Source organism: Catharus ustulatus, chromosome 1 (assembly GCF_009819885.2).
Source record: "Catharus ustulatus isolate bCatUst1 chromosome 1, bCatUst1.pri.v2, whole genome shotgun sequence".
Taxonomy (NCBI): Eukaryota; Metazoa; Chordata; class Aves; order Passeriformes; family Turdidae; genus Catharus; species Catharus ustulatus.
Window position 1 is genome coordinate 46,670,685 of NC_046221.1, and position 22,961 is coordinate 46,693,645.

Here is a 22,961-nt window from a genome sequence, read left to right on the forward strand (position 1 = left end):
TCGGTTTCCTCAGGAGAGAAGATTTGTACCTGCTGTCTTCAAACAAATAAACTTGTTACAAACAAAACTACAACTCGAAAATTATATTTGGTAGGAATATTTCACATGGCTTGGTTATATTTTGAAATTAAACTCTGATAGATGAAACAATTATGTTAACACTGGTTGCATAACACCAAAATGATTTGCACAGATTTTTTCCTTCTGAAGATGTGAAGTGACAAATTTTTTAGTCTGTGTATGAATTTCACAGTGTTTGAGGTATTACAACTTGCATATAAATCGCAACTCTGTCATATTTCAAGGCTGGTTATATACACATATGCACAAATATTAATGGGTTGCATTAGTTACAGCTAAGAAATTATTGGAGTGTTGAAATAAATATTTGGAAACATATGATCTCAAGACACTGTGTTTTGGTAAAATTTAAAAAATAGCAGTGTGATTTGTACGCTTGGAAATACTAACCATTAAATTTTTAAAGAAAAGCACTTTTCAGTTTTCTATTCTATATGTATTTAAATTCAGAATACTGTAGTGTTGTAGGCATTTTGTTGCTCATTAAACTGCTGAACAGGAGCGCTGGATGACCTTGCCAAAATCATACAGCAAGTCAAGGGTAATGTAATAAATTACAGTAAATTCACGAATACAAGCCGCACTGAGTATAAGCCGCATCTCTAGGTGTTGGCAAATATTTCGTTTTTTGTCCATAAATAAGCCGCACCTGAATATAAGCCGCTCTGTGGTTCACAGCGAGGACCCGCGTGCAACAAAGTTGCCAAATAGTAAAAGAACGGAGGCAGGGTGGGGTTTACTGGCTGAGCTAAGGCTGTGCAGGCTTGGCCCGCTAGGGGCTGCTGACGGGGCCAGGTAGCCCAGTCCGGCGCTGCCGCTGAGCGGGGCCAATGGGGGCCAGCCGCCGCTGCCACTGGGCTCAGTCACCACGACCCGGCGCTGCCCTGTGGTGGCAGGCAGGGACGGAGCCCCCCCCGCTCCCGCGGCGACGGGCGGGGACGGAGCCCCCCGCCACCTCCCCGAGCCGCGACGGCAGGCGACCCGGGTCCCCCGCCGCCTCCCTGAACCGTGGCAGGGGCGGCCCGGGTCCCCCGCCGCCTCCCAGAGCCGCAGCAGTGGCGACCCAGGTCCCCCGCCGCCTCCCAGAGCCATGGCAGTGGCGGCCCAGGTCCCCCCTCTCCTCCCTGAACCGCGGCAATGGCGGCGCGGGGCCCCCCCGTCTCTCCCCCGGGCTGTGGTAGAGGAGGGAAGGAGGGAGCTCTCCCGCCTCTCTCCCCGCCCCCCGTGCTGCCTGCAGGCAGCCAGGCTCCACCCGTGATGCACCAGAGTAGCAATTTGTAACAATCGCAAAATGCCGACTTTGCAGCAGCTTGGCTCGGCACTCTGGCTGGCACTTCTGAGGTTGTAAATGTCAGAAAATTATTCACATATTAGCCGCTCCTGAGTATTAGCCGCATTTCCGGTTTAGGAGCAAAATCTTAGTCAAATTGGTGTGGCTTGTATTCGTGAAATTACTGTATACCAGAAAGTTTTTTGCCAACTTATATCTTCAAACAGCAAAGCCTTATGACTTGACTAATAAGGGAAAACAAATCATAACTGCATATAATTCATTAAAGACTACACACTTGTTTTTCTTGTTTCGTTCCATTTTGTGCTTTATTTGTCCTGCTTGGTTGTTTTATCAAACTGCTAAATATTTTCATTTAAACTGTTAAGTTTTTGAGGGCATTTATTTATTCATTTATTCATTGGGGTTTTGTGAAGTGTTCCTAGGTCGAGCCACAATGTTAAATTAAATAATGGTAAAGAGTATTTCTCTTGTGTATGAGCATTTGGTAAATCATAAATTATCCAATACTTAAAATCAAGTTTAGCTGTTTAGGTGCAGGATAGTTAATGAGGTAAAATACAAGATCACTGTTTGCACTTCTGTGGCTTAGAAAATACTGTGAGATGTCCAGATAATCATAATGTTCCTTTGCAATCCTAAACTCTCATGTTGTGTGGGTACTTGCTTATGAGTTCTCATAATATCTTACACTCCATCTCTGCATTTTTATTCCAAAAAGAAGCCAAGAGCAATTCACAAGTAGCATGAGCAGACTCCAGAGAGCATGTTCTCATACTCTTGAGTGGATTGCCCTGGAGAAAAACTTTCAAGTTCTATGTACAGTAATTTCACGATTATAAGCTGCACTGAGTATAAGCCGCACTTCTGGGTTTCAGCAACTTTTTGTTTTTTTGTCCATATATAAACCGCACCTGATTATAAGCCGCATGTTACAATACAGACTGTGATAAAAGGTATCTATTCTATCACCATCTGTTGAGGGTGGGGACAGTGATCCTTATCTCAATGGCAGATAATCTGCTAATGGGCCATCCATTGAAACCAGGCAGGGCATTGTTCTTTATCTTTTCACAACCCATCCTTCCTCCCGGGAGTCATTGTCTGCTAATGGCCATTGAGTCCCACTGTGTGACTGATAAAATTACTTCATCCCATTGAAAGTTGCTCCAGGGGGAAGAGCCCAACATTTCTTACCAAGATAAAAACAGAGGCTTTGGGACACTAAGGTAGCCCCTTTCTCCACTGGACTCCAGTGGAAAACCGGATTTCCCCACATCACCACTGGACCTCTGGAGGGAAACTGCACCTTCTACAGGAGCACTGCTCCAACTGAGCCACATCTGTCACTGCAGGAGGATGCAGCCACCATTTAATGGGACTGCTACCAACACCATGCCTGACGGGGTGTCAGGTTGTACTCTGACTTTGTCAGGGTTTGGAGTTTGTTTCTTTGCAGTACTGTATTTCTATTTTAATTTCCCTAGCAAAGAGCTGTTATTCCAATTCCCATATTTTTGCCTGAAAGCCCCTTGATTTCCAAATTATAATAATTTGGAGAGAGGGGGTTTACATTCTCCATTTCAAAGAGAAGCTCCTGCCTTTCTCAGCAGACACCTGTCCTCCAAACTAAAACAGCAACTTTTTGTTCTTTGTCCATATATAAGCCGCACCTGATTATAAGCCGCACTTTGGGTTCGGACCAAAATTTTAGTCAAAATGGTGCGGCTTATAATCGTGAAATTACTGTAATATTTTTATTCATTTTGTGTTGTTTGTGTTATTAGGGTGCAGAGCCTAAAATTTAATCAAAGTCAACATGGGCTGTGAGCAAAAAGTAGGAAGATTCCCCAGTGTTTGGTGATATATTTAAATTTATTAAGTGTCAAATGCTGTACGTTACATTTAGGTAATTAAGAATGGTACTAAGTTGCATACCCCTTTTGCCTTTTAAAATTTCTAAATAGAGATTAAACCTTGCAGAAAGTCTTTAATCAGTTTGAAGAATGGAAAAACTATTAGTGTTTTAGGATTGCACAATTTCTTAAGGGTTTTTATTTTATATCATATTTAATATGTATGGTTACAAAAGAACTTGAAAGAATTTCTGGTTAAATTAGGTGACTACAATGAGAAAAGGCCCATGCCAGTTCCACCATAGATTGTCATTTTAACTCTGTTTTGAGTCCTAGTCTTGTCCTACCTCTTCCAAGTAGAAAAGATTCCACTTTTTCCTGCTTGGAAGTAACCTACCTTTACTTTCTTGAAACTTGAGCTGTGTTTTTGTTAAACTTAGACACAATGCCTGGGAAAGCAAATAGTGATTACTTGTCAGCATGTTCTTACTTGGATAAGATGGAGGAGGTGAATTAAGCAGATCTGATGTGTCTGGTGGGTGCCAAGCCATTCTTATTATTGTTTATATTGTCCCATACATCCTAATAAAAGTTAGTAGAAAAAAAGCTTACAAATGGGATATTTAACAGACTCATTTTCTCTATTGATATATGAGGCAAATAAATTTTTGTTTTCAGTAAAGCAGAAAAATTAATTTTACTAGACAATTCAGTAATAGTCTTCCATGCTAATCTGCCATGCTTTAATTAAATGATCGTATCGTATATGTTGAATTATTGTAAACCACACAGAAATCAGCAAATTTAGAAAGTATCATTTATTTCTGTGTGATTAACCCTCACTTTCTGATCCTATCCCTTTTATTAAAAACAGTTCATTAGAAAGCTAAAAATAATTTGAGAATATAATTGAGTTCAAGAATTGTGTAATTTCTGAAAAAATTACTGTTTGTCAACCTCTGTCTACTTAGTAAAGCAAGTTTTTCATGATTTCATGGCCTGTTATCTTAACACCATCTAAAGCCTATTATTTCTCACTTTCTTTCCCCAAAAAGGCTGTATTTTTTTCCACTTGCTAATATCTCTGTGTTACTAGCCTGGATATGGAAATTGCTGCAGTTTAATCTCAGTGATATCCAAATGTCCCCTTTTAAACTTAAAATTTTACAATAGGCTGTTACAGTGACAGGGGGAAGTGAAATTCTTCTAATGGAAGAATTAAGCCCTTATTCAACTAGTGGTGAATTAGCCTCTCTAACAGGGTGATTTCAAGGAAGTATACATAAAGATCTTGAAACAGTGTTCATATGTACTGAAGGTTATACCATACAGTAAATTTTCTTATACCCTTGGTATCTGTCTGTATGACTGAGCATTTTTTTTTCAAAAGGAAGTTTATTTTTTTCCTTTTTACCTACCAAAAAAATTAATTTTGCTGGTATGGTATAATTAATTTACATTTAAAGAGAAGTATTTCTACTCTTAATAGTCAGTTGTCTCTGAAATACTCAAAATGGTTGAGAGGAATGGAAGAACAGACACTTTTTTGTGTCTTTGTGAATTAGAATGAATTGATGAAATGTAGAAATATTAGGACAAACTCTTATTTTCGAGACTACTTAAATAAGCTAATAAAATATCAATCTCAGTGCTACACACAAAATAACATTAAATAGTAATAATGTCCTGAAATTTAATATGTTTAATTGCATATGTTAATTTGAAGTGTGTATAATATGAACCTTATTAAGAACATGCTACCCATTTTTTATGTGACTGAGATTGTTGTGATTTTTTGATTTAATCAGTTGTGCTGTTGGCTTCATTTCAGGAGGAAAAAGGGGAGCACCCCAGGGAATGCTGGGCTGTTCCCTCAGCTGCTTACACTGTGCTAATGAGGTGTCTTCGGGAAGGGGTAAGACTCTTTCATGGTCTTCAGTAGAATTTTTCCACAGTAATAACCTTTTAGGCATTGTGTGAGGATTGTAGCCTGCAGCGTTGCAGTATCTTGTCAACCAAGCATTGCTCTTGAATTTAAATAATCATAAGACCATGACCTAAGCAGGAGATTAATGCAGTGTTGTTCTTTGTTCATTCAACATTTATCTATTGCTGCTTGTGTTGGGGGAAATGGGATAGTAAATAAAAATTACTGTTAATAAATTTGAAATTTATTAATGATGTAGGCATCTTTTGAGAAATGTTCTGACAGTTTGTGCTATCCTCTTGCAATTTGATTTTCATACATCTTTGTAAATCTTTGAGCAAGATTTAAGTTTCTTTCTTGAAGTGGATGATACACAGTTTTTAAAAACTGCATTGTTATCCTACTGGCTTGTCAGCATTCTTTTAAGGCAAAAAAAAGTAGTAATTAGGTTTATTCTCATACATTCTTATTCTCATGCTATACTGTGTTCTTCATTGTTTTTGGTGATGGCTTAGCTGTACTAGAAGAAGGGAAGAAAAATACACATATAGTTCCATTTGTAAAATGAAAAAGAATTGAGTGGAGAGTTTGCTTTCACTGTTTGTATGAGACCACTTTATTTTTGCCCAAGGCAAAGCTCAAGGCAGAATACATGTCAGAGGTTGGTAGAAGGTGGAAAGCAAGAGGAAATACCTTTTTTCCTTCCTTTTTGAGATCTTTAATGCCTACAGATTGTGATTAATAAAGCAAGAGCCTAGATGCATTTTAATATCTTCAAACCTTCATGTGACCAAGAACACAGGACTGAGTTTGTATTGTGGACTATTTCCAGCTGATAATTAGAGTAAGATGACACTCTAAGGCACAGTAGTGAGATGCTATTTAATTATACATTTAGTGATGGAAGACTTGCTGTTTCTGAATATACAGTGTGCAGAAACTTAATCAAGACATCCATAAGAAACTAATTTATTCTTATAAAATAAAATCACTTCTTAATCCTGAAACATGTCAAATTTTCTTAATAATTTATATTGATATATTTTTTCTTGAAAAAGTGACGCAGAATAGAAGTACATTTACCATTCAATAATTCTAATTAAGTTTAATTAAGCATAAATTAAAAATTATATCTAGGCTAACTAAGTACATCTATGCACTTCTACACTTTCTGTTTGTGAGTATGCTCATTTGTAATGTAGATAAATATATTTTTAAAACATGTTTGAAGCGGTAAAACTACACAGGACTTTAAGATGGAATGGATGTCTGAAGGGCATCTAATCCAACCTCCTGTTCACAGTAGGTCTGAATAGATCAGGTTGCTTAGGAACATGTCTTTTTAAGTTTTAAATGTTTCTAATAATTATGGTCCCACCATCTCCTTGAGTGATGCCTGCACCTCCTTAATAGGAAAAAGTTTTTTCTTGCTTATGATTGGAGTTTTCACTTCTGGCCATTGCCTCTTGTCCTGTGGCTGTGCAGCTCTGAAAACATTTGTCACCAGCTTTTCTTTATTACAAGTAGGTAAGCTTTGCATTCTTATATAAATAATTTTTTAAAAATTATACATGATTACATAATGAATTAATTGCAATTCTTCTAAGCTCAGTTGTGAGTGAAGTAAATTTTACTTCAGGCTGTTTTCTGAAGTGAATATGGGCATATTTTCTCAGTATTTATGAAAATGGCCAACTAACTTTTTGTAATAATGCATTATACATAAAATGTATATTTATATACAAATAATACATAATGTGTAATAAAATAATTTGTCTGAACCACCATAGTGCATTGTATATGCATTATAAATATACGCTTCTAGTTTTTATTGCCTGTGAAGAAGCTTTATTTGATGTATTTAGTAAAAATTCAAGAACATAAAACCAGTTCATATCATTCAGTACTAAGGTTTACAGTAGTTTCACGAATACAAGCCGCACGGATTATAAGCCGCACCCCCGGTGCCTCGACAATGTTGCTGTCTTTGTCAATAGATAAGCCGCACCCCGAATATTAGCCGCACTTTCGTTCGTCGCGAGAATCCGTGCGCAGCTTTCACAAATTGGCCAATTAGTAAGAGGATCGCGGCATAGCGGGCTTTACTGGCTCGGGGCGGGGCCAGGCAGGCTCGGCCCGCTCATGGTTGCCGACGGGGCCGGGTGGCCCAGCTCAGCGCCACGGCTCGGCGGGGCTGGCCGGGTGGTGCTGCCGCCGCCGCCGGGCTCGCTGGCCCCCCTCTCCCGTCAGCACCGCCCCGCTGCCGCGTTCGCTCGCCCGGCTGGCAGGGCTGCCGCCGCCGGGCTCGCCGTCCGCCCCGCTGCCGCTTGTCGCCCGCCCCGCGGCGCTTTCGCGGCTCGCGGCGGCGCTTTCGCGGCTCGCGGCTCGCGGCTCGCGGTTCGCGGCTCGCGGCTCGCGGCTCGCGGCTCGCGGTTCGCGGCTCGCGGTTCGCGGCTCGCGGCGGCGCTTTCGCGGCTCGCGGTTCGCGGCGGCGCTTTCGCGGCTCGCGGTTCGCGGCGGCGCTTTCGCGGCTCGCGGTTCGCGGCTCGCGGCTCGCGGCTCGCGGCTCGCGGTTCGCGGCTCGCGGCTCGCGGTTCGCGGCGGCGCTTTCACGGCTCGCGGTTCGCGGCGGCGCTTTCGCGGCTCGCGGCTCGCGGCTCGCGGCTCGCGGTTCGCGGCTCGCGGCTCGCGGCTCGCGGCTCGCGGTTCGCGGCGGCGCTTTCGCGGCTCGCGGTTCGCGGCGGCGCTTTCGCGGCTCGCGGCTCGCGGCGGCGCTTTCGCGGCTCGCGGTTCGCGGCTCGCGGCGGCGCTTTCGCGGCTCGCGGTTCGCGGCTCGCGGCGGTGCTTTCGGGGCTCGCGGTTCGCGGCTCGCGGCGGCGCTTTCGCGAGCGGCGGCGCTTTCGCTCGCCGGGCGGCGCTTTCGCGAGCGCCGCTTTCGCTCGCCCCGCCGGCAGGGCTGCCACCGCCGCCACCACGCTCGCCGGCCGCCCCCTCCCGTCTGCACCGCCGCCGCGTTTCCTCGCCCTGGCCGGCACTGCAGGCCCCCGCACCGCCGGGCTCCCCCACGCTGCTGGCCCCGATTATGCTGGGCTTCCCCCGCTGCCAGGCAGCCCCACCCGCCGGCCTTCCTGCTTCTGCCATGCTCCCCTGCACTGCTAGCCCCAGTTCTCCCGGGCTCCCCCGCCCTGCTGGCTCAGGCTCTGCTGCCCGCCCCCGACACTGCTGGCCCCGCCTCTGCCAGGCTTTCCCACCTCTGCCGGGGCCGGCCGGGCTCCAGCTTGGCTTGGGGCTGCCGCGGGCTCTCACTTCCGTGTTGGCAGCTTTTAGAATTTTGTTAATAGATTAGCCGCCCCGGAATATTAGCCGCACTTCCGGGTTTCCACCAAAATTTTGGTCAAATTGGTGCGGCTTGTATTCGTGAAATTACTGTATATAGTTTTGAATTTTGTATGCTAAGTTCACTGTTCTTGAGTTTTATTGTGAACTACTGTGAAGTGGTCTTGGATTCTGAAGTTTTATTTGTCATTATAAAAGCAAAATTGCCCTCTGAAACAGAACAGTAGAACAGGAAGAAGTTTGAAATATGTGTGTGTCTCTTTTATTTGCCTATAAAGGAACAAAATGTTCAGAAAATGCAGCTAGTGTCGTTTCCACATACCTTCAGTGCCTGAAAATCTAACTGTGACAAAAACGTGTATGGGTCAGTGAAAGGAGTTTAGGGTGATGGAAGTAGAAGACTGGGAAAGTCTTTTATCTCTAGGGGAACACAAATTCAGATTTCCTGCATTTCAGTGTTGTTAACTTGAAATAGAAGCTGATTTTCAACTCAGGCAAAGATCAGTTGAGTTCAATTATGTGTCAAAGTAAGGGAATTGTAAACTCAAAAATAAGTAAATGATAGGCTTGATTTGACGTGTTTAGTCTCGGTATAGTGTTGCGATCTGTCAGATTGCATGTAGTAAACATTCCAATATTTATTTGCTAATTTTTTCCAGCAACTGTTTCCAACAGTGAAACAAAATGCCTTTTCCAGGCATCTGTATTTGTTTAAGTTCAATGTTTGTGTGTTCTGAATGTTTGTGTGCAATTTCTAAGATAGGAGATAGGTCCTGATTTCTACTGCTGAAGTGTGTACCTGTTAGACTTCCTATGTTATCCAGTCATGGAAGGTACTTTCTGTTTCAGAAAGGATATTCTTATTTATTTTTGCGTACCTAATATTAATGTGACAACCATTTTCCTTTTATGCATTTTGTTTCATTTAATCAAAACAGCTTTGCTAAAGTTCCCCTTATATACTTGATCCTCAATGGATCATCCTGTCTCTGATTTGAATCTTGTCATTGCCTCTGCATATATTCAAGCTACTCTAAGTGAAATCTTCACTTTAATTTCTGTTTTACATTTGCTTCTATTCATTCAATCCTTTCACCTTTTAGCTTCTCTATTTAACCCTTACATTTGTCCCTCCCTTCAGATCCTTCCTAGTCTGAGAACTGATAATCTTTCTTATATGCAAACCATGTTTTGATGTGTTTTATAATTTTTCTTTTCTGATTTGGTCTATATTATGTTGCTTGGATAAGGTCTCTCACTGAAACTATACAGTGAAGTCAGAAAGTTTGTGCAAGCATCCTTTTTAGTCTTCCTGAGAATGGAACCATTGAAAAATTGTTCAGAAAGTTGGTGTCTGTCCATTTCTGCTCAAAAATGGCATGTATATATAAAATACAAAATTACATGCAATTTTAGTATTAATTTCATAGAATCTCAAAAAAAAATATACTGGCAATACACTTGCATGGATAAATGAATATTAGCATAAAAGCATATTAGTTGTATCTGTCTTTTAAAAGGTGCATAACCCTCTCATTTTATGGAGTGGCAAATAGAGAATATATTTGAATCAGAAATAGCAAATGAGTTTTGAAGGATCATTTTCTGTCTCTTGGATATGCAAGGTACTGTGTAAGCAAGATTTTTAATAAATGAGATCTTGCCAGAAAGCTATATAGTACACATTTCCCTCTTCCACATGGATGTCTTCCTTTATGAGGGAACAAGATGTAAGTCTGAGGGCTTTGGTTCTGAACAAATGAGGAATTTTAATAATAAAAAAAATCTTTAACAAATAATTGCCAATGTATAATATAAATTAGTGTGTTTTATGGTGTATATTCTTAGCCAGAACTGTTCCTTGATAGTGAATTTTCAGGAGAAAGGAGAATTTTGAGGAGAGAACAACTGTTTTCTCTGTAAGTATGGTACAGCCAATAGTATAAGACCAGTTTGAATCGTATATATTCTCATTTTTATTTATTCTTTAGACATCAGTTCTGTTACTGGCAGAACTGCCTATAGGATAAGACTGATTCTGTGAATCATATACATCATCACTCGAATTTCTTCTTTAGCTATCAATTCTCCAGTTTACTGCCAGAATAAAAAAAATGAAGGTATTTAAAGGGTTTTTTTCTACCTATTTACTCTTTTCTCTGAAGGCTTTTTGTTGCAAATTATGTTGCCAAACTAAGATTTAATTCTTAGAATCATAAATGCTTTGGAGGCTACAGCTTTACTTCATTGGGTTATATTTGTAGATTTTTGTTCTGTTGTCTTAGATTAAAGGAAGAAGTGTATTTAGAAGTTGATTTAGAAGAATTACGTGGAATGCAGTGTTACTTCCTAAATCCTTTAGCTTTCAGTGTTTTTTATCAGTATTATGCTGTTACTCAAGTGTATATATCTATATTTAGTATAATATAAGATCATAGAATCATAGAATGTCGAGGTTCAAAGGGGCCCATAGAGACCTTCTCCTGTCCTGCACAAGGCATACCAAGAGTCACACCATGTACCTGAAGTGTTGTCCAATCTCCTCTTGAACTCTTTTAGGCTCAGTGCTGTGACCACTTCCCTGGACACTCTCTGCCTGAAAAACCTTTTCCTGATATCCAACCTAAACCTTCTCTGACATCTATCACCAGAGAGAAGAGATCAGTGCCTACTCCTCCACTTCCCCTCAGGAGGAAGTTGTAACTGCAGTAAGATCTCCCCTCAGTCTCATCCAGGTTGAACAGACTGAGTGTCCTCAGCTGCTCCTCATAAGGCTTCCCTTCATGGCCCTTCACTGTCTTCATTGTCCTCCTTTGGATGCTCTCTGACAGCTTAATGTATTTTTAATATTGTGACACCCAAACCTCCCCCCAGCACTTGATGGGGCACCTCAGTGCAGAGCTGAGTGGGACAATTCCCTGCCTTGCCTGGCTGGCAGTGCTGTCCCTGATGCCCCCCAGGACATGTTTGGTCCTCCTGGCTGCCAGGGCACTGCTGGCTCATATTAAACTTGTCATCAACCAGGACTCCCCAGGTAGCTGAAAGGAAATAAAGCACATCTTCAGGACCAAATTTTGTAAAGAAAAGCTGTAATTGCATCTGGAAATTTCTTAACATTAATAATATTATCATCTATTAATAATGATGTTATCCACTATATATTGCTTTGATTATGATTAATTAATGGGATTGTAATTCATTTATTAAGTGTTTATGCCTGCTTAAACAAGGAGTGAAGTCCCAACTGACAGTCTTAATATTCACTTCTTATGTAAGAGAGACTTAACTTGGCAATTATGTTTCAGTTATGGATTCGATTGTTATATGCATCATTTTAGTCAATTTGATAAATGCATGTATTTTTACCCTAGCTGTACCCCTCCAAAAAACACTATAATGCAGAAGTATAATTCACAGAAAAAAAAGATTAAAACTCAACATTACTTATAAAGTGTTTTCAGAATTTTAGTTTTAGTAAACGTGTGAGTATGTGTGTATATAGGTCTTTAAGAGGTCAAAATAATGCAATATTTTGCAGTAATCAAAACGGTAAAAAGAGAGAAGCCTAAATTTTCTTTGGTTTTATGGCTGCAAATAAGAAGGAAGACCACAGAATTCAGTGGAGTTTTTATATGAGTGTGACCACTTTAGGTGGAAATTGACTTTGGTATTTCTGTTAAATATTTTGAATAGAGCTGCAGTTCTTCGGAAGAATAGGAAGGATTATCGTGAAAATTATGAATACAGCCTCTCTCTTTTTTTTTTTTGACAGCATTATACTAGAATTTCCAAATATTTACACATCTAAAATCTATATTTTAGCTCTATTAAGTCAGTAGAAGGAAAAGTGAATGTTGAATATATTTTTAATGAAGTATAAGTTCTCCCCTTCTGTAAGGCTTTTGTACTACTTTCTCAAAGGTTTCACTGTCATTGCTCACAGTTGTCAGTGGCTCTGATTGTTAAGATAACTGTCAGAAATCCAAAGCTTAGTAGGCTAAAATAGAGATCAGTTTGAGAAAAAAATCACTTAGATATTATGATGAAGTATTTGATAAGCCAGACTATAAAGAAAAATAGAATTATAAAAATTATATTAAAATTTATTCTTGCTGGATTCAAGATGCTATTTAAGACATTGTTGAAGTACTTAACTTTTTTTGTAGTTCAGGACTAAGATGAGGTGAGGCAATGCAGAGCCAAAATGACACCAGGAATGTACCTTCCAGTTCTGTTAAAGACTCTGATGTTAAGTGAAAATTATTTGATTAGTACTAACAACATATGAAGGATTCAGAATCTCATATGGAAATTTAGGACTTCTTGTAGTAAATGGGACCTAATAATTTATCTTAAGCATTGGTCAGGATTGTCTGCTTCAGGAGAAAAGAAGGAGTTATGGAACAACTTAATTTGCAAGAAGTCTTTGTCTTTAGCCCAGGATTTGCTGATTCTGTTGAATAAAGAGGATTTAATGTATTTTTTTTCCTAATGTTACTGAATATCTCTTAATTGTGCTGTTCAGAGCATGTTCTAGTAATGAGTGTTGACACAAATTCATTCATTTGTAAAGCACTGATCATGGAACACCTCTAACCTAAGAAAAGCTTTTCATTTGTATTGACTGCATTTAATTTGGGGTCATTATTTGGAAATGAAAGGTTTTGTATTGAATTATACTTGTATTAAATCGTCTTTGTAGTAGGAGAGCAAGTGTGGGGAAGCAGGATCTGTGAATGTAACTTTGTCATCAGGTGAGGTTTCTTGAAAACTTAATTTTGCAAGTATCAAAAAGAATCAAGAAACCATTCCAAGATAATATACATTGAATAAAATGTGGACATAGGCAGTAATTTATAAAGAAATTTGAAACATTTGCAAATGTGTTTTCCTTCTTCTCCTTCCTATAGGAAGAGCGGGTAGTGAATCATTTAGCAGCAAAGATAATTGAAAATGTTTGTACTACTCGCTCATGCCATGCACAAGGATTTATTACAGGAGAAATTGGACCTGTATTGTGGTACCTTTTCACACATTCTACAGGAGATTCTTTGAAGATAACTCCTATTTCGGTAAGGAATTTCCTTTTGTGGTAGTGTAATGCTTTGACGTTTAGTTTGAAAAACCTTCTGAATTGGAACTGAAATATATTTGAGTGTGTTTGCTGTATGTTTGTGTTTTGTGTATTTCAGATGACACTAAAATATACAGTAATTTCACGAATACAAGCCACACCAATTTGACTAAGATTTTGCTCCTAAACCGGAAATGCGGCTAATACTCAGGAGTGGCTAATATGTGAATAATTTTCTGACATTTACAACCTCAGAAGTGCCAGCCAGAGTGCCGAGCCAAGCTGCTGCAAAGTCGGCATTTTGCGATTGTTACAAATTGCTACTCTGTTGCACCGCAGGTGGAGCCTGGCTGCCTGCAGGCAGCACGGGGGGCGGGGAGAGAGGCGGGAGAGCTCCCTTCTTCCCGCCTCTACCACAGCCCGGGGGAGAGACGGGGGGGCCCTGCGCCGCCATTGCCGCGGCTTGAGGAGGAGAGGGGGGACCCGGACCGCCACTGCCGCGGTTCGGGGAGGCGGCAGGGGGCTCTGTCCCCGCCTGCCGCTGCGGGAGCGGGGGGGGCTCCGTCCCTGCCTGCCACCACAGGGCAGCGCTGGGCTGTGGTGACTGAGCCCAGTGGCAGCGGCGACTGGCCCCCAGTGGCCCCGCTGAGCAGCAGCGCTGGGCTGGGCTTCCTGGCCCCGTCAGCAGCCCCTAGTGGGCCGAGCCTGCACAACCTTAGCTCAGCCAGTAAACCCCACCCCGCCGCCGTTCTGTTACTATTTGGCAACTTTGTTGCGCGCGAGTCCTCGCTGGGAATGACAGAGTGGCTTATATTCAGGTGCAGCTTATTTATGGACAAAAAACGAAATATTTGCCAACACCCAGAGATGCGGCTTATACTCAGTGCGACTTGTATTCGTGAATTTACTGTATTTGAAAAATTTCTGAAATTTAAAAATGCATTTCTTACAGTTCAGTGCTTGTGAATAGTTCTTATGATTCATCATTTTCCAGAACATATATTTCCTTATTGAGTTATGTTTAAAAAGTTTAACCTTTCAAATAAACTATTAAATCCTTGCAAAATCGGAATTTCTCTTTTTGTATAGAGCTTCTAGTAAGAATTGTTTATTCTCTTTATCAAAGACTTGTTTAGAAGACCTGGTTGAATTAATCACTTTTTTTTTTATAAAATTGTTAGAGTCTAGTCTTTGCCCTGAATTTTAAGGCAATATGGAATGATAACAAGACATGCAAGCAAAAGGTTTGGAACAAAAGGATTTATGAGGTAGAAAATAATTAGCAGGACTGTGGGTTTAACCGTATCTCTTGGACTTTTTACGAGAGTGTGTAGTGACAGGACATGGGGGGGATAGATTCAAACTAGAAGAAAATAGGTTTAGATTAGATATATTGGAGGAAAAAAATCTTTATTGTGAGGGTGATGAAGGACATGCACAGGTTCCCAGAAAAGTTGTGGCTGCCCCATTTTCTGACCAGTGTTCATGGCCAGGTTGGATGCAGCTCTTGCTTTCCAAATGGAAATGGTAGTGTTGCTGCTGCAGCAGTATGCACATAGACACATCTAGCATAAAGGTCATAAAAGAGAGAAATAAAAATTGAAGTGTGGCTGAAGAGTTAATGATATAATAAATTTATAATTTAAAAAAATATATATATTTATTGATTTTTTACCTGAGTGTGTATTTGTGGCAGAGTCTTGCCTGCAATATAAGCTACTCAAATTCTGGGAAAATGTCTTGACGTTTTAGAACGGGAAACCTATTTAGTAAATTAAGTGCTATAAAAACCTTTGCTTTGTAGCATCTCAAATTCTTGGCAAAAACATTCTTAGAACTTTCATGGGTAGAGAGTAGTCTGTCTAAATGTGCAAAGTGTATGTGTTAGTCTGGCTATTAGGCTGCTTTGTTAGAAGGGGTCTTATGCTTAGATCACAACTGCATGTAAGGGAAAACATGAGAGGTAAGAGTTATGTTTTCCTTTAATTACTGACATTTTAAAGTAGCCTACTTGATCCTCTCTCCTATCACTACTTCTGCTGTAAGGGTTGTTTTGTATCATGTGCTTTCTATTCTTGTCGATCATTAGACTGGGCAGTTGTTATTTGTTTGCTACTAGGTTATAGTATTTTGAGGTTTTTTTATCTCTTTCAACTCACACTGAAAGTTCCTTCTGGTTTCCCTGCTTTCTGCTTGGAGAACTTTGCTTCATCATTTACCATTCTCTTGATTCCTACAGCACACTTCCGAGGCCTGCTCTGTCTGTAGGGGCCAGTTGGCCAGTTATGCCTGTCTTATGTACTGCACTAAGCTGCATATCCTTGAGAAACTCTCTCAATAACATTCAGAGGCCAAACTAAAAGAGATCACCAGAGGAACTATCGGTAGGCTTTTTTTTTTTCTTTTCCCCTCCTAGAAACTCCATTTCTTCTTGGACAATACAGTATGTTTGAGTTGGGCAGAGCTTTTCTTCTGCTCAGTAATATGCAGAAGTCACATATCTGATTGTCAAGAATAAACTTGTCTTCAGTGGAGATGCACTACGGCTTTCTGCACCATAGAGCTCAGAGGTTACTGTCATCAGTGCCATATAGTTTTCTCACTTTGCCCTTGGAGGAGTGTCAAGAGACTATGAGAAGAGTGGGCTGTTGTTTGTCCGTTTATATCCTCTGCTTCTTTTGAGAACCAGATCACTGGATTCTTGTGGAGGGTTTCGGCGAGGGAAGAATGCAATCAATCAATATGATTGGTGTAGCATTGTTCAACTTTATTGCTCTTATCACTCATTATTATACTCCTGCTAAAAGCATACAGCATACTTGCTATTATTTCATTGGCTCATCGTGTATTCAGCAGGTACATGATTGGCTAAAGCAAGGCAAGCAACAGAGGATTCCTTTTTTAACATGCTTAGAACACATTCCCTCAACCACAATGATTAGGACACCTTCTCTCAACCACAAGTTCCTCATCTTCATCCTGTGTCTGGCTTGCAGCTGTCTCAGAGGCAAGCTGACCTTGCAACATATATATATAAGTATATATAGACATATAAATGCTTATACTCAGCATTTATCCTCAGCCAGAAGACACTCTAATGAACTATGGCCTTGTTCTATCAACCATTCCCCAACAATTCCCCCTCTTTTGTTTTGTGCACTAAATGCAAATGCACGATTAGTCACCGTTTCAGCTATTTGATGCATTGCCCGTTGAAGACAGCGTATAATGCAGGGCACAAAAAGCATAATCACCAAAATGACAGCATAACCGTGATCAGGTGTTGTAACAGGGATGTTAGCCACGGCCCCAACCCAAGAGACCGTAACCAGTCTGTCAGGCCTAAGCCTGTGTTTTGTTGCAGGTGATTAGTGAGCTGTTGTAATTTGGCTAGTTGGGCATGAATTGATACCGAGTGGTCAGAGAGATTCATGCAACACATTCCCTCAAACTCCTCACAACTGTGTCCCTGGGCTGACAGCAAAAAATCTATGGCTGCCCGATTTTGTAGCGTAGCATGGCGTATTGAATCAACATCTAGCAAAAGTTCTGAGATAGCAGTTGAAGTTGCAGTTGTTTGCTTTGCGAACCAGCAACCTAGTTTGTTAAGTAATGCTAAAGCTCCTGCACTTGCCACTCCTGGGGTGAGGGCAGATGCAGCAATTATTTGCTCTGTAGACCAAAATTTGGCATCATCATCGCATTTGCTGTTAAAGGCATGTGTCATTCTCTTAGCCCGATGGTGCTGTCTGTGAACTTGCAAAATCATAGAGGTGTTAGGAGTGAGTAGTGAAAGGTAACCTAATGTGCAAGGGCCACCCACCAGCTGTGATGGAATGCCCGCCCATGCTCTGTTTCCGCAGATAAGAAACACCCCTGGGGGAAGTTTCACAGGAGTGTTGGAGGAGTGGGAAATATTGCTGCTGGTATAATTACACCAAAAAGAGGAACTCCTATATATAGGAAGAGAGGAGTTCACGTTCACTGTGTGATCGGACTGTGGATTAACCCTTTGCTGTCTTGACCAGTTAAAGTATACACACCAATCTGCTGCTATCGACCCTAGCAACTCCAATTCCTGGGGTTCCAGGGAGGCCCCTTGGAAATGTGGGACTACTCGGTCCCATTGATCAGCATATGAGTTGGAATCATGAGACTGGCAGTTGAGCACCCCTGTTGGACAGAGCAGCGCATCCAAGGGTACCCCCACCAAACAGGTGGAGAAGGGATTACCAGGAGAGGACAGGGACAGGCATATTGTCTTCTGACCTGTTTTGTTAGCTAGAGTAACCCAGATATTTTCCTTTGGCTGTATTGGAGCTCAAGTGGCGGCTGCCTGGGTGAAAAGGGCAACTCTTAGGGTCAGGATCACAGCCCTCATTCTCTAATATGTAATTGATTGATACCAAAAAGGACGTTGGTCAGCCAGGGTTCGTTCTGGGCAAACACTTCCCATTCCCGAGCACTACGGTGAACAGGGCTCTTCCTTTCACAGAGGAAGGCAATGATTTTAGTACTCTTATAAAAGGTAATACACTTAATACACTGCAGTATCTCCCACTTAACTTTCAATCTCAACCAGGCCTCATGATTCTCAAACAACAGGAGTGCCTCTCTCAGAGACCTAGTTTGAGTCAGCCTTTGAGCATCCCTCTGCCAAGACTCTCTCTGTCTTTGCCATCGACAGGATAAGCACAAGGGATAATACAAACTCAATTGCAGACCAACCACCCTCCTATTGCATCCTCCGCATTGGAAATACACCAAGGCCTCTCCCCCACAGCTAGGCAGGGTAAAGGCAAACCATTGAGTGTCCTCTGGATGCAAGGCAATCGTGAAAAAACAGTCCTCAAGGTCAACAATCAAAATAAACCACCCCTGAGGAATCATGGCCGGGTTAGGCAATCCTGGCTGCAATGCCCCCATTGGTTGCATTTGGTTGTTCATGGCACGAAGGTCATGAAGCAGTCGGTATTTGCCTGACTTCTTCTTTATGACAAAAATAGGAGTATTCCATGGGCTTGTGGAAGGCCGTACATGTCCTTGCTGTAATTGTTCCTGGACCAAGGCGTGTGCTTGGCAAAGGCTTTCCTTTTTTAGCGTCCACTGCTCAATCCATACAGGTGTGTCCATTAACCATGTTAATTGGATTGGGAAAGCCCCAGTAGTGACCGCAATCAAAAAAGGGCCATTACCCATGGTCAACCGGAGGCCCATTTGAGACAACACGTCTCTCCCAATTAGGGCTTGCACCCCTGTGGGGAGGTCCATTACTGTTACCAGCGTGGACGCAGACTTGCCTTCAATGGTAACATGCACCGGTTCAACACGCCTTCGCACTGGTCTTACACCTCCCACTCCTTCCACGGACTCTACCCATCCCTGAAGAGGCCATTGCGGTGGCCAGTGGTACCTGGAGATGATGGTCACGTCCGCACCGCTGTCCAGAAGTACCCGGAGACGGATTCTATCCTGTCCCTGCTGGAGAAGAACCATCACGAGAGGGCGCTGTTCCATAGAGAGGGTAAGCAAGACCAGTCCACCAGTTGAGCCAAATCCTCCCGTCCTTCAGAGCGGTCCGCTAGCCTCCTGCACCAGCTGTGGCACTGGAACCAGTTGAGCTATACGACTTCCAGCAGGAATGCTTAATGGGGGGAAATGTGTAAAAGCAACAATCATAATTTCCCCATGGGAGTCAGCATCTATCACTCCCAGCACTATTATTAGTCCTTTCAAGGCCACTGAACAGCGTCCTAATATCAGAGCCCCATATGATTGTCCATTCAGTCCAAGAGGCCCCTGAACTCCAGTAGGGATTTTAATGGATTTATTGTCCTTGGGCACAACATCTACTGCGGCTACCAGGTCCAAGCCGAGGCTTCCTCTTGTGGCGGGGCGTAAGCTGCTGGCAGGGAAAAGGGGGAAACCGGACACACCTGGGCCGCCGTTGGTGTAATCACGCCGCAGCCCCTTGCACTTCGTCATCCATTTCCCGACTTTCTTCGGCAAGTGTCCATAGAGCGGGTATCTGCCTGGCACTTCTGGCACCACACTTGTCCTGCTCGGTACTCCTTCCTGATATATCCTGGTTTGCTGCACCGGAAGCACTTCGGCTGCGCCTTTGGCTTCGTAGCCCCTTGGCCCCTACTCGCACGTAGTGGTTGCAATGCAGCAGCGGCACAAGCCTGAGCTTGGGTCTGCTCCCCCTTGATAGTTTCTGTTAAGTCCTTAACAGCCTCTACCAGCATGGCCTGTGTTCCCTGAGGGATCTTACTCATGTGATCTAAATATTCCACAACACCCCAATCATCAGGAAGAGTAACTAGGATCGCTTTTGTCCGAGGATTGCAATTTTGCATAACTCACTCCCGCAAGAGTGCCCCTTGCATATACATGGGAACACCAGCTCTTTCAATTGCAGCAGAAACGCGGTCGACAAATGCGGAAAAAGACTCCTGATTCCCTTGCTTTACACTCATATATGATGGTGCACCACAATCAATTCTAACCTTCCCATACGCGAGCCTTGCTAACTGCATGGTTTCTTTTATTAGATCAGGCCCTAGCATTGCCTGAGCCTCTGGTGTAGCAAAGTTTCCTGTTCCCATAAAGTGGTCTAGCGTAACACCACGCAGGGGATCACCCTACGCTCTCTGCACATTTACTGCCTCTTGGCACAGTGCCTGCCAGTGAACCTGCCAAAGCATCGCTTGTGATCGAGACATAATCATCTTAAAGAGATTCTTTATATCTTCCTGGAGCAATAATCCAGCACCCCAAATATAATTCAGCACTTGTTTGGTAGGTTCACCATGCAGACCGGATTCGTTGACCGTGTTCCGCAACTGCATTAATAGCTTCCAATCTAATGGTGGTATTGATGCATCTACCCCTCCTGCAGCTTAGGCATATACACTACAGGGAATGCCTGCTTGTCCTCCTGTATCTCTTGTAATGTTGCTACGACACTCGACTCTCCGTACTCCATGGCATCCCTCATGATGCCCTACCAGTCCACTCTACCCTTAATCCTACCTTGGTTACTCCGGACACCATTGTCATCCTCATGATACTGGGCTGCCTCATCCTCTAAAGTAGCTTCCTCAGAGGGAGATAGTCCCTCATCCGGACACGGTGGAGCAGACGGCAAAGTTCCTACCGGGGCCCTAGCTGGTAACGTTACCCGGTTTGTGGTGATTGTCTGTGGCAAATTATTTCCTCCTATAACAATCTTTCCCTCTTCAGCTGGAGCCGGCTTCCCTTCCAGATGTAGGGCTACCGCTGCAGCAACGCACCTTTCAGCCTTGAATTTCTCCAAGCAGTTAATAACAGCACGCCACAGGTGAGAAAGTTTTTTCGCTGCTTTATCATCATCGATAACAGCCTGCCACAGGCAATCTCCCACCTTTTTCCACTCCTCAAACTGATAAACGCTCTCTGGGTCCCCGAAAAAACCCCTCTTTTCAGCATACTCTAGGAGACCAGGAAGCTCCTTCTTAAGATCCAACCCCTGCACTCCCCGCTTTTCTAAAAAGCATTTAAGCAAATCATAGGCCACCTGTTTCTCCATTGCCCTCCCCCTTATTAACTATCCCAAGGGGAGCAGTCGCAAGCCGTACCTACTGCCAATGCGCGCGCATGCAGCCTTTGCGAGGTGGCATTATGCCGGTTGGCGATTTTCCTTCTGTAAGGGCAGCTCAGGCACAGAGCGAAACGTACGCAAGGGTACGGAGCCCTTCTGCCTTCCAAGTGCTGCTTCTCGGAACTTCGCCGCTCGCTTGCCTCCACGTGGCTGGCACATTAGTTGCCCCTAGGCCATCATCACGTTGGCGTCACCACTTGCGGAGGGTTTCGGCGAGGGAACAATGCTTTACCAATCATACTGATTGATTGCATTCTTCCCTCGCCGAAACCCTCCGCAGATTCTCCCAAGGCTGTGAGGTTCAGGTAAACCACTAAGAGGCCTTTTCTTTGTCATAGTATTTATGCTATGGGTATCTAGCCTCTTTTAAGCACTATTGATGAGAAGAGAATTTTCCTGCTGGAAAAACCAGAAGGAAGCAAAAAATGTGTAAGAGGAAGCTAAAACCTGAAGAGCTTGTTGTGGCCTAGTTTGCTCTTTTTTGTATGTGTCCATTGATAGCTACCGCTATGTACTAGTCAGTGAGGCTTTATTAATTGCTCAGCGCAGTTGGACAGTGCTGGTGTTTGTGTGCTCTCTTCCGAGTGAGTAGACTGAAAGTATCACAGATTGTGAGTTCCTCAGTTCCTTTGCCTCTTTTTCCTGTAGGTGTGATACAGCAGCCTGATCTTTATGGGCTTCTTGTTCAGCCAGGCCTGTTAAGTGCAGGCTGAGTTTTACTGCAATATTTATACTCCAAAGCTGAATCATCTGGCACTGGGACTTGGAATGACCTTGGTTTTGGCAAACTCTTACGTCCTGATTCTATTTCTTGTGTTTGAAATCTTTATATTATAAAACTTAATAGTCTTCAGAAGCTACCCTAGAGGCCTTCTTACAGATGACATCTATTAGGATGAAGCAGTGGTTGAGTGTGTACACTGAGATCTGCTAAGGCAAAAACTTCAACATTTTATGCATGTCTATGGTATAAATGTACATATGGACAATAGAATCAAAACCGTAACTGTTCCCAACTAATGTTTGTTTCCTGTGAAGGCAATAGGCTTGCCGGTGGTAGTGCTTGTACTTACTGAATTTTCAGTACTTACTGAACTTTCAGTCATTCTGGAGGTAGAGCTTGTTCCGAATTCACATATTGGAGAGCTTTGAATGAAAACAGCTGTGAATAGAGTGGCAAGAGTACTACACATTCAGTGTTCTCTATCCTTGATGAAACTGCTTTCTTCTAGTTTTTCTGGTCTTCATGGAAATTATTGCTATCCATGTAGCTGAATCCATCTCCTTTTTTCAGTCAGATCATTTTGCACAAGTGTTCTTCAATCTGATTGGGTTCCTGGATTTTCCCCTCCACTGTTTTGGGGATTGTTTCCTTTATCAGAAGATTGAGGTTTTATACTTTTATATGAAGTGAATTGAACAAGGAAACTTATAAAGTAGGATGCACTAAGGTGGTACTTTAATCTTTTTCCTGCTTTGTAGTGAAACACTAAAGTAAGAAGTACATAAACTTATTACTCAATGCCTGATATAAATCATGGTTATGCATTAATACTGCTATGGCATTTAGATATGTGATCTTGACTTCATCGGATAATAATCAATTGATATTGAAATCTAGTGCAGAAAGATCTTTTCCCAGAAGCTTTAAAGTTTATGGAGATTTTAGTGGTGTGCTAATTAAAAAAATAAAATGCTAATGTATTCTCCAGCTATAGTGTACTGTATAATTTCTACATTCATTAAATTGCTGC

The 22,961-nt window shown here is 42.4% G+C and overlaps 1 protein-coding gene across 6 annotated transcripts in view; it reads left to right on the forward strand.

Moving 5' to 3' along the window:
* Positions 1 to 22,961, forward strand: part of ULK4 (unc-51 like kinase 4) — a 235,925-nt gene that overhangs the window by 38,017 nt on the left and 174,947 nt on the right. For all 6 annotated transcript variants that reach the window (XR_004418123.2, XM_033061515.2, XM_033061505.2 and 3 more), the window contains exons 19-20: positions 5,060 to 5,143; positions 13,402 to 13,563. Coding sequence is in view for 5 of the 6 variants with exons in the window: in XM_033061515.2 (XP_032917406.1) it covers positions 5,060 to 5,143; positions 13,402 to 13,563 (246 nt within the window). In the remaining variant the exon portion in view is untranslated. The remainder of the gene's footprint in view (positions 1 to 5,059; positions 5,144 to 13,401; positions 13,564 to 22,961) is intronic.